Consider the following 12,226-nt stretch of genomic DNA (forward strand, 5'->3'; position numbering starts at 1 on the left):
TGGGATTGGGAGTAATATAGTAGCACGGATTGAGGATTGGTTAACGGACAGAAAACAGAGAGTAGGAATAAACAGGTCATTTTCGGGTTGGCAGGCTGTAACTAGTGGGGTACCACAAGGATCGGTGATTGGGTCTCAGCTATTCACAATCTATATCAATGATTTGGATGAGGGGACCAAATGTAATATATCCAAGTTTGCTGATGATACAAAGCTACGTGGGAATGTAAGTTGTGAGGAGGATGCAAAGAGGCTTCAAGGGGATAAAGACAGGCTAAGTGAGTGGGCAAGAACATGGCAAATGGAATATAATGTTATGAAGTTATCCACTTTGGTAGGACAAATAGAAATGCAGAGTATTTTTTTAAATGGTGAGAGTTGGGAAATGTTGGTGTTCAGAGGGACCTGGGTGTCCTTGTACACCAATCACTGAAAGTTAACATACAGGTATAGCAAGCAATTAAGAAAGCAAATAGTATGTTGGCCTTTATTACAAGAGGATTTGTGTATAATTGTAAAGACGCCTTCCTGCAATTATAGGGCAGGGAGTCACAGTCTTAGATTAAGGGATCGGCCATTTAGGACTGTGATGAAATTCATTCAGGGGGTGGTGAATCTTTGGAATTCTCCACCCCAGAGGGCTGTGGAGGCTCAGTCGTTGATTATATTCAAGGCAGAAATCAATAGATTTTTGGATATTAAGGGAATCGAGGGATATGGGGAGAGTGGAGTTGAGGTAGTAGATCAGCCATGATCTTACTGAATGGTGGAGCAGGCTTGAGAGTCCACATGGCATTCTCTTGCTCCTATTTCTTATACCATACAAGCATTTAAGGGGAAGCTAGATAAATACATGAGGGAGAAGGGAATAGAGTGTTATGCTGATAGGGTTAGATGAGGAAGGGTGGGATAAGGCTTGTGTGGAGCATAAACACGAGAATGGACCAATGGAACTGAGTGGCCCGTTTGTTTGCTGTAAATTCTAAAAAGAAAAAAAGACTTGCATTTCTATAGCAATTTTCACGACCTCAGGACTTCCAAAAGCACTTTACAGCCAATGAAGTACTTTTGAAGTGTAGTCACTGTTGTAATGTAGGAAACTTAGTAATTCTATGTAATGTGTAAGTTGCAGCAGGCAAGAGAAGCAAGAGGCACAAAGGCTGCGTGCGAACTGTGTCTGTGGAAGTTGGACTATGTTCAAAATTTGAGAAAAGCCATATCTTCTGTGAATAATTAACATTCTTCATTTATTTAACCTCTACATTCAAAAGATTTGTGCCCAAGTAATATAAACACTGAAGATGGGCATCCTTAACCTAAATGTTGAGGCCGGCAAGCTAGATGAACATATAAGGGAGAAAGGAATAGGTGGTTATGTTGATAGGGCAAGACATAGGGTGGGAGGAGGCTCGTGTTGCAAGAATGGACTGGTCAACGGAGATTCAAGTTCCATTCTCCCATTCCCCCTGCAATCACTAACCTACAGCTCCCAGTCCAGCAACGCCTCAAATTTAAACTCCTTACCCTGGTGTTCAAAACCTTCCATGGCCTCACTCCATCCTATCTCTGTAACCTCCCCCAGCACTACAACCATCTGAGAACTTTGTGCTGCTCCAACTCTGGCCTCTTGTGCATCTCCGATTCCCTTCGTCCCATCATTAGCCTCCTGCCTTCAGCTTTCTCGGACTCAAGCTCTGGAATTTCCTCCCTAAACCTCTCTGCTTCTCTCTCCTCCTTTAAGACACTCCTTAAAACCTCTCTCTTTCGCCAAGCTTTTGGTCATCTCCCCATATATCTCCTTATGTTGCTCGGTGTCAAATTTTGCGTGATAATCGCTCCTGTGAATCGCCTTGGGACGTGTTACTATGTTAAGCGCACTATATAAATGCAAGTTGTTGTTGATGAATCGTCTGGCAAGGCCTTGGAAAATTTCTCCCATGGAGTGAATTAATAATAGGGATGATAATCATCAGGAGAAGATTGCTTTACTCATTTGTGCCCAGCATCCTACTCAAACCTGGTACTGAAACAGGGTTCAGGGGATGCCATAAAACAGGCCACCACCTCATCAGACCCCTATTAAGAGTAGAGTATGAAGCGCACCCTCTAAAATAACCTCAGCTTGTAGCCTGTATAAAGCCATTCACATAGATCCCACATAATGTTACTGATAAAAAGGTTATAAAACTCCCCATTTAAAGAATGTACAGTAGGTAAGGGGCATCATGGGATAAGGATCAAAAGGCAGGTAAATGGAGTTGAGGTACAGATCAGCCACAATCTAATTGAATGATGGAACAGGCTCAAGAGGCTGAATGGCCTCCTCCTATTCCTATCATGCTAACTCTCTAACCAGAGATCCTATACACTCAATAGTCCTTACAAAACTGCCAAACTGAACCTACAATGCATCTCAAGTGAGATTCCCCACAGAACGTAAAGCTCCCCAAAAATCCTACAAAGCTTCCCCTTCACCTCCCCAAATTAGGGAAACATAATAGGAGCAGGAGTAGGCCATTCGGCCCCTCTAGCCTGCTCCGCCATTCATTAAGGTCATGGCTGATCTGGTCTTGGCCTCAACTCCATTTTCATGCCTGCTCCCCATAACCCATGACTCCCCTATCTTTCCAAAATCTGTCTATCTCCACCTTAAATATATTCAATGACCAGCCTCCACAGCTCTCTGGGGCAGAGAATTCCAAAGATTCGCGAACCTCAGAGGAAATTCCTCCTCATTTCCGTTTTAAATGGGCGACCCCTTATTCTGAAACTATGCCCCCTAGTTCTAGATTCCTCCCTGCATCTACCCTGTCAGGCCCCCTCAGAATCTTATATGTTTCAGTAAGATCACCTCTCATTCTTCTAAACTCCATTGAGTACATGCCCAACCTTTCTTCATAAGTCAACCCCCTCATCTCCAGAATCAACCTAGTGAACCTTCTCTGAACTGCCTCCAATGCCACTATATCCTTCCTTAAATAAGGGAGACCAAAACTGTACGCAGTACTCCAGGTGTGGTCTCACCAAAGCCTTGTACAGTTGTAGCAAGACTTTCCTTCTTTTATACTTCATCCCCCTTGCAATAAAGGAAACAATTGAGTTCTAAAGATGTTAAAAGTTACCTAGTTATAAAGTTATCATACTTTACAACCTTCTGGACTCAACATTGATTTCAGATCATAGTTACCGCTCCCATTTTTTCCAGACAGCAGGCAACACATTTGATGTTGCTATTTACACCTCCTCTGGACCAGGTTCTGGTTTCTTGTCCCATTACCATCCCCTTTTGCCTTGCACCACCATCTCTTTTGTAATTTTGATCACTCCTGCCTTCCACTCAATCATATATCTTCCCTCTTGTTCTTTCCTCCCCCCCACTGCCTCCCCCCCTTTACATCTCCAACTTCTTCCAGTTCTGGCAAAAGGTCATCGACCTGAAATGTTAACTCTGTTTCGCCCCCTTTCCGGATGCGCTCATTTGTACTGCCAAAATGGCCGCCTTGTCTCCGATTGGCTCTCTGTTATCACATGATCGATTGCTGATTGGTCCCCTTGGAGGATAAGCCACACCCTGAAGATTCTTTGGAATGTGTAACTGGAACCGCCTAGCCCAAGTTCTGACTGACTTTGCAAATTGTAATTCGATCCATTTAACTTCAGAAGCCACAGAGGATATATCTCCGCAAAAGCCACCAAGTTCCAGCCAAAGTCCCTTACCCCAGTGCAAGTGCATCTTTCCGCCAGCTGAAGTCCCTTACCCCAGCGCAAGTACATGACCTTTCCACCCCACCTGCCATAGATGGGACATTGTGTGGGGGTCACGGATTGTTAACATGTTTATTGGGTATGAAGTGAATAGTGACAGTGTCGTGACTTCTAGATTTCATCCACTCCAATGATGTCCCTTGTAACACACGCACCGAGCTTTCCGAGAAATTGGGTGTGGAATTGGGTGTGGGTGTAAAGGGGATTGGAAGAACGTGACCCATCTTTCCTGAGTTCCCTCTCTCCCCATCTCATCATCATGAGGCAGTCCCTCAGAATCAAGGAGGACTTGCTTCCACTCTTAAAATGAGTTCTTAGGTGGCTGAACAGTCGAATACGAGAGCCACAGACTCCGTCACAGGTGGGGCAGATAGTCGCTGAGGGAAGAGGTGGGTGGGACTGGTTTGCCCATGCTTTTTCCGCTGCCTGCGCTTGATTTCTACATGCTCTTGGCGATGAGACTCGAGGTGCTCCCCTCCTACTTCCCCCCCTCTCTCTCTCTCTCCTCCTCCCTCTCTGCCCCCTCCTCCTCCCTTCCCTGCCCCCTCCTCCTCCCTTCCCTGCCCCCTCCTCCCTCCTTCCCTCCCCCCTCTCTCTCTCTCTCTCTCCTTCCCTCCCCCACCTCTCTCTCTCTCTCTCTCCTTCGCTCCACCCCCCTCTCTCTCTCTCTCTCTCCTTCCCTTCACCCCCCTCTCTCTCCTTCCCTCCACCCCTCTCTCCTTCCCTTCCCCCCTCTCTCTCTCTCATTCCCTCCACCCCCCCCCTCTCTCTCCTTCCTTCCCTCCCCCCTCCCTCCCTCTCTCCTTCCCTTCCCTCCCCCTCCCCTCTCTCTCCTTCCCTCCCCCTCCCCTCTCTCTCCTTCCAAGGGAGAACCAGTTGATGTGCTGTATTTGAACTTTCAGAAGGCTTTCGACAAGGTCCCACACAAGAGATTAATGTGCAAAGTTAAAGCACATGGGATTGGGGGTAGTGTGCTGACATGGATTGAGAACTGGTTGGCAGACAGGAAGCAAAGAGTAGGAGTAAATGGGTACTTTTCAGAATGGCAGGCAGTGACTAGTGGGGTACTGCAAGGTTCTGTGCTGGGGCCCCAGCTGTTTACATTGTACATTAATGATTTAGACGAGGAATTAAATGTAGTATCTCCAAATTTGCGGATGACACTAAGTTGGGTGGCAGTGTGAGCTGCGAGGAGGATGCTATGAGGCTGCAGAGTGACTTGGATAGGTTAGGTGAGTGGGCAAATGCATGGCAGATGAAGTATAATGTGGATAAATGTGAGGTTATCCACTTTGGTGGTAAAAACAGAGAGACAGACTATTATCTGAATGGTGACAGATTAGGAAAAGGGGAGGTGCAACGAGACCTGGGTGTCATGGTACATCAGTCATTGAAGGTTGGCATGCAGGCAGTGAAGAAAGCAAATGGCATGTTGTCCTTCATAGCGAGGGGATTTGAGTACAGGGGCAGGGAGGTGTTGTTACAGTTGTACAGGAACTTGGTGAGGCCACACCTGGAGTATTGTGTACAGTTTTGGTCTCCTAACTTGAGGAAGGATATTCTTGCTATTGAGGGGGTGCAGCAAAGGTTCACCAGACTGATTCCCGGGATGGCGGGACTGACATATCAAGAAAGACTGGATCAACTGGGCTTGTATTCACTGGAGGTCAGAAGAATGAGAGGGGATCTCATAGAAACGTTTAAAATTCTGATGGGTTTAGACAGATTAGATGCAGGAAGAATGTTCCCAATGTTGGGGAAGTCCAGAACCAGGGGTCACAGTCTAAGGATAAGGGGTAAGCCATTTAGGACCGAGATGAGGAGAAACTTCTTCACCCAGAGAGTGGTGAACCTGTGGAAATCTCTACCACAGAAAGTTGTTGAGGCCAATTCACTAAACATATTCAAAAAGGAGTTAGATGTAGTCCTTACTACTGGGGGGATCAAGGAGTATGGCAAGAAAGCAGGAATGGGGTACTGAAGTTGCATGTTCAGCCATGAACTCATTGAATGGCAGTGTAGGCTCGAAGGGCCAAATGGCCTACTCCTGCACCTATTTTCTATGTTTCTATGTTTCCCTCCCCCCCTCTCTCTCCTTCCCTCCCCCCCTCTCCCCCCCCCTCAATCCGCCTACCCTCTCTCTCTCTCTCTCCCCTTCCCTCCCCCCGCTCTCTCTCTCTCCCCTTATCTCCCGCCTGCACTCCCTCCCCTTCCCTCCGCCCCCCCATCTCTCTCCCCTTCCTTACCCCCGCTTTCTACACTCTCCCCTTCCCTCCCGCCTGCACACTCTCCCCTTCCCTCCCCACCGCCGCCCGCAGCCTCTGGAGGAACAATGTGGTCTGTCCATTGTGGGACCCCATTTCCAGTTCCGGTTTCAGGTGGGAGGCATCGAGAGCGGAGTCAAGAGGTCGCAGGTGCAAAAAAAGGACAGTACAAGTCGACACTCCGTCCCTTTCCACAAATGCTGCCCAACCTGCTGAGAGTAATCCAAGCACTTTTCTGATCTCCAGAATCTGCAGTATTTTTGCTTCAGTTAAAATTTCCCCAGTTAGTTATATGAAGACACCTTTGTAGCAGCATCAGGACAGCAAGGGCTGTGCTAGCATCCAAGCCCGTGGTAGGTTCATCCAAGAACAGGACAGGTGGGTCGATGATCAGCTCCATTCCAATATTGGTCCTCTTTCTTTCTCCACCAGACACTCCCCGAATAAATGGAGTCCCAACCTGTTTTAAACATCAAAAAGGAACAATTACAGGGAGTGTTCTCTCCCTTTCTCCCTCCCACAATGAGTGCATCCATGTAATACAATACTAATTTAAAAAGAAACATTTGGCACTAATTGGAAATCTCAACTCAAGGAGGCCATGGGACAGTGTGAACAAAATAAAGACTTGCATTTATATAGCGCTTTTCACGATCTCAGGATGTCCCAAAGTGCTTTACAGACAATGAAGTACTTTTGAAGTGTAGTCACTGTTGTGATGTCGGAAACGCGGCAGTCAATTTGCGCACAGCAAGCTCCCACAAACAGCAATGTGATAATGACCAGTTAATCGATTTTATAGTGGTGTTGGGGGATAAATATTGTTCCAGGACACCGGGGAGAACTCCCCTGCTCCTTTTTGTAATAGTGCTCGAGGGGCTGAATGGCCTCCCCCTGTTCCTACGGGTGCAATGAATGGGACTGTTGGATACACAGGAAGGAAGGAAGGGAGACAATTTCAGGCACCGGGCAATGCTTCTTAATAGGATCAATAAACATAGCTGGAAACTACAGACCAGGACGTTTAACAACAGTTGTAGGGAAAGTCTTTGAAATAATTTTGAGAGATCAAGTGAACAAATACATGGAGAAACAGAACTTGTTAATGAGCAGTCTGTGTGGCTGCAGCTTGCTGGAAACAGTACTGGCGGGAAGGCAATGCAGATTATACTTTGATTGTCTGAAAATCTGACAAGCACTAGTGATTGACTAATTTAAGGGGTGGGCAATTAGGGCACTGGTTAATTAGCTTAAAACAGGGTCCAGAGGGAGACCTTAAACAAAAATATTTCAGGCTGGAAAAAGTTTAGGAACGAGACTTCCAATTAGTTTCATTTATTGTCTTTGAAGAGAAGAGAGCCAAGTTGTTACCCTAAACTCTCATCATTCTCAATCCGATTGCACTGTTTCTCATTATCTGATCTGCCATCTATTTTGCCATCATCTGCAAACCCAGAGATTTGCCCAAGAAACCGTATATCCTATTAGTGATGAGAGAGCAAGGATACAGCAAAGATTCTCTTTTCTCCTAAACATTCTATATATAGCCAGGAATGTTTGGTTCCCAGACTCGCCCGGTTGAAGCCACATTTCCATCACGGCTACAACATCATGTCCCACCATCATAGATTTGTAGAGCCCATTTGTTTGGCAGCAAGAGCTAACCAACGCCCAAGAAGCTGAACTGAAGAGGTAGTGGGGAAAAGAAAGAAACATTAGAACGATCCTGGTTACCGTGGAGACAGGAGTATTATGGGTTCAGCTCACCTACTAATTCATGATATGGGATGAACGACATGATGGGGTAGCAGAGTTGGACCCGGGGGCAGGGCGGTGGGGGGCGGGAGTGGATTGATGTTACTGGTGCTGCACCTGGGCGGACCAATCACTAGGGCACAGTGACTACAGGAAAATCAGGCAGGGTGGGGGCACACCCAGTGTTGCATCCACTAATGCATCCCCACTGACACCTGGGAGTCCCTGGCCAAAGACCACCCTAAGTGAAGAAAGTGCATCCGGGAGGGCGCTGAGCACCTCGAGTCTCGTCACCGAGAGCATGCAGAAATCAAGCGCAGGCAGCGGAAGGAGCGTGCGGGAAACCAGACTCCCCACCCACCCTTTCCTTCAACCACTGTCTGTCCCACCTGTAACAGAGTCTGTAGTTTTCGTATTGGACTGTTCAGCCACCTAAGAACTCATGTTAAAAATGGAAGCAAGTCTTCCTCGATTCTGAGAGACTGCCTATGATGATAATGATGATGACGACTCAAGGTGTAAAACTACAGATCAGAACCTCTGCCCCCAGTTTTTCAGGTGGCAGCTGTTGTTGACAATTCTGACATTCCCATTTACACCTCCTCTTGTCCCATTACCATCCGCTTTTACCTTGCATCATCATCCCTTTTGTTATTCAATCTCTCCTGCCTCCCACTCTATCACAGACCATTCCTTTTGTTCTTCCCTCCCCTCTTTCCCTGCCTCTGCACTTCCTTAAAACCAGCCACATCTTCTGACGAAAGGCCACCGACCTGAAACGTTAACTGTTTCTCTCTCCATAGATGCTGCCTGACCTGCTGAGCATTTCCAACATATTCTGTTTTTATTTTACATTGCCAGCATCCACAATATTTTGCTTTTGTAGAACTACAGAGTCAGATATTAAACGTAACTGTGGAAGCTAGCACTGAGCAATCGCAGGATTGAAATGAAAGTTATTCTACTGTCCAAAACTGCCCATTAATAAGGCACATCTGTAATAATTATCAATGCATTTCACTGAAGGCCATAGATTGGCCCAAGAGTTCCATCTCGCGGTGAGCGCTGTGAATTGCATTTCTTACCTCATCCTTTAGATTGTATTATTTTTTCATAGAATCATAGAACGGTTACAACACAGTAGGAGGCCATTCGACCCGTCGAGCCCGTGCCGATTCTCTGCAAGAGCACTTCAGCTAGTCCGTCTCCCACGCCCTATCCCTGTAGCCCTGCAAATCTTTTTCCTTCAGGTACTTATCCAATTTCCTTTTGAAAGCCATGACTGGGTCTGCCTCCACCACCCTTTCAGGCAGTTCCATCCAGATCCTAACCACTTGTGGTGTAAAGTTTTTTCTTATATCGCCTTTGGTTCTTCTGCCAATCGCCTTAAATCTGTGTCTTCTGGTTCTTGACCTTTCCACCTATGAACACTTTCTCTCTGTCTACTCTGTCGCATTACTTTTGCACCACACATTTCTGGAAGTGCAAGCGGATAACAGTGAGGGGAGAAGGCAACGGAGCATCTGGGATCTCCCGAACATCAGGTGCAACAGTGTGCCTCCTTAACCAATGAGATTTAAGGATAGAGAAATAAACAGAGGAATGACGGAGAAGGAAATAGGGTGAATTAGAGTCAAATCAAGTACAGAAAGAGGAATAAAGAGAGGGAAAGAAAAAGATTGGATTAAGAGACAAAAAGAAAAAAAATGAATTTAAAAAACATCGGGATAATTTACTATCTGTAGGAGTGAGACTCCACAATTTCAATTGTTCTCTTTCTGGGCTGAAGTGTTTCATGTCAGAACCATAAATCACGTCATTAACAGGGTCCTTGTGACATGAAATACCAGAACTAGTTTCCTTACATAAGGAAGGATATACTTGCCACGTGCAATGAAAGTTCACCAGACTGATTCCTGAGATGGGGGGGATTGTCCTATGAGGAGAGATTGAGCAGACTAGGCCTATATTTTCTAGAGTTTAGAAGAATGAGAGGTGATCTCATTGAAACATAGAAAATTCTTACAGGGCTCGACAGGGTAGCTGCAGGGAGAATATTTCCCCAGGCTGGGGAGTCTAGAACCAGGGGTCACAGTCTCAGAATAAGGGGGTTGGCCATTTAGGACAGAGATGAGGTGGAATTTCTTCACTCAGAGGGTTTGTGAAACTTTGGAATTCTCTACCCCAGAGAGTTGTGGATGCTCAGTCGCTGAGTATATTTAAGACTGAGATCTATACATTTTTGGACTCTAGGGAAATAAAGGGATATGGGGATAGTGCAGGAAGGTGGAGTTGAAGTTGAAGAGCAGCCATGATCTTATTGAACGGCAGAGCAGGCTCAAGGGGCCGAATGGCCTACTCCTGCTCCAATTTCTTATGTTTTAAGTTCTTTTGTTCTCGCAAAATTCATTCATTTACAGTGCAAATCCGGCAATTTCACGGCACACAATTAATTGGGAGGCTCACGGCCAGATGCTAATTTTATTTTGTTTTTCCGAGAGGCTAATGGCGCAAATCGTCCAGCGATTTGCGACAAATTGCAACTCACGGCTCTTCCTTGTCATAAATTTCTGGGGGTGGGGGGGGCGGGTGGAGGGGGTGTTTTACGCACCAATAATGGTGAGTGCCATTAAACCCGCCGCTATTTTTCCAGCGATTGCTGGCCCATAAATTCTTGCAAGGGGTTAAAAAAAACGTTTCAGCTTTCATCAGAGAAGAGGATAAGAATGCTCTTGTACCTTGGAGTCCGCTACCTTGGTCAATCCGAGCTCTTTGATGACCTTGTTTATCCTTTCGTTCTTTTCCCTGATGCAGATACTCCTCGGTAAACGCAGTGCAGCAGAAAACTGGAAATTCTCTCTCACTGTCAGCGTGCCCATTACCACGTCGTCCTGGAAAACAAAAAGGTTTGATAACATTAAGAAAACAGCCAATGCATTGATCAACCAGAGCCAAAAAATCATTATTAGATTGAGCCAAATGGTCCAGAAACATATGGGAAGCTGACAATTCAATTAGACATCAGGTCAGCCATAATCTTATTGAATGGTGGAACAAGCTCGAGGAATTAAATGGCCTCCTCCTGTTCCTATGGTCCTAGAAAGAAGAACCAAAGAAAAAAGATCGGCATTTATTTAACGCCTTTCACAACCTCAGGATGTCCCAAAGCGCTTTACAGCCAATGAGGTACTTTTGAAATGTAGTCACTACTGTAACGTAGGAAACACGGCAGCCAATTTGCACACAGTAGGCTCCCACAAAAAGCAATGTGATAATGAGCAGATAATCTGTTTTTAGTGATGTTGGTTGAGCGATAAATATTGGTCAGGACACCGGGGAGAACTCCCATGCACATCTTCCAATAGTGCCATGGAACCTTTTACATTTGTCCGAGGGCAGACGGACCGTCGGTTTAACATCTCATCCGAATGATGGCACCTCCGACAGTGCTGCACACCCTCAGGACTGCACTGGGAGTATAAGCCTAAATTTTGTGCTCATGTCTCTGGAATGGGACTTGAACCCACAACCTTCTGAGTCAGAGGCGAGAGTGCTACCCACTGAGCCAATAAGCAATGCGGGAGATAAGAATTGGAACATAAGAACATAAGAAATTAAAAGAGTAGGCCATTCAGTCCTTCAAGCCTGCTCCGCCATTCATCATCATGGCTGATCTTCTACCTTAACTCCACCTTTGCTAGAACTAGAACATCAGAACATAAGAAGTAGGAGCAGGAATCGGCCATTTGGTCCCTCGAGCCTGCTCCACCATTCAATAAGATTATTACTGATCGTCTACCTCAACTCCACTTCCCTGCACTGTCCTTAATATTCAAAAATCTATCGATCTCTGTCATGAATATACTCAAAGACTGAGCCTCTACAGCCCTCTGGGATAGAAAATTCCAAAGATCCACCACCCTCTGAGTGAAGATGTTTCTCATCTCAGTCCTAAATGGGCGACCCCTTATTCTGAGATGGTAACCCTTGGTTCTAGACTCCCCAGCCCGGGGGAAACATCCTCCCTGCATCTACCCTGTCAGGCCCTGTAAGAATTTTGTGTTTCAATGAGATCACCTCTCATTCTTCTAAACTCTAGAGAATATAGGCACAGTCTACTCAATCTCTCCTCATAGAACAATCCCCCCATCCCAGGATACAATTGTCTTCCAACAGTTGCTTCAATACGCAACACAATATATCTCTCTCTTGCTGGATACCTCGGTCATCGGAAAGTGTTGCAGGAATGGCCAATCATGATCATATCCCTACATAACAATGGTGACTACACTCCAAAAGTACTTCATTGGATGTAAAGTGGTTTGGGACGCCCGGTGGTCACGAAAGACGCTATATAAATGCAAATCTTTATTTTCTTCTTTCTTCATCATTGATGCCATCTTGCAGGCCTCCAGAGTTGAAAAATGGAGCAGTAGGTCATT

The 12,226-nt window shown here is 45.9% G+C and overlaps 1 protein-coding gene across 1 annotated transcript in view; it reads right to left on the bottom strand.

Annotated features, from left to right (window-relative positions):
* abcg2a (ATP-binding cassette, sub-family G (WHITE), member 2a) overlaps nt 1-12,226 on the bottom strand; it is a 116,073-nt gene that overhangs the window by 70,963 nt on the left and 32,884 nt on the right. The window contains exons 6-7 of the mRNA XM_070872997.1: nt 10,523-10,675; nt 6,332-6,489 (exon numbers count right to left, since the gene is read on the bottom strand). Coding sequence (XP_070729098.1) covers nt 6,332-6,489; nt 10,523-10,675 — 311 coding nt within the window. The remainder of the gene's footprint in view (nt 1-6,331; nt 6,490-10,522; nt 10,676-12,226) is intronic.

Source organism: Pristiophorus japonicus, chromosome 2 (genome assembly GCF_044704955.1).
Source record: "Pristiophorus japonicus isolate sPriJap1 chromosome 2, sPriJap1.hap1, whole genome shotgun sequence".
NCBI classification, from domain to species: domain Eukaryota; kingdom Metazoa; phylum Chordata; class Chondrichthyes; family Pristiophoridae; genus Pristiophorus; species Pristiophorus japonicus.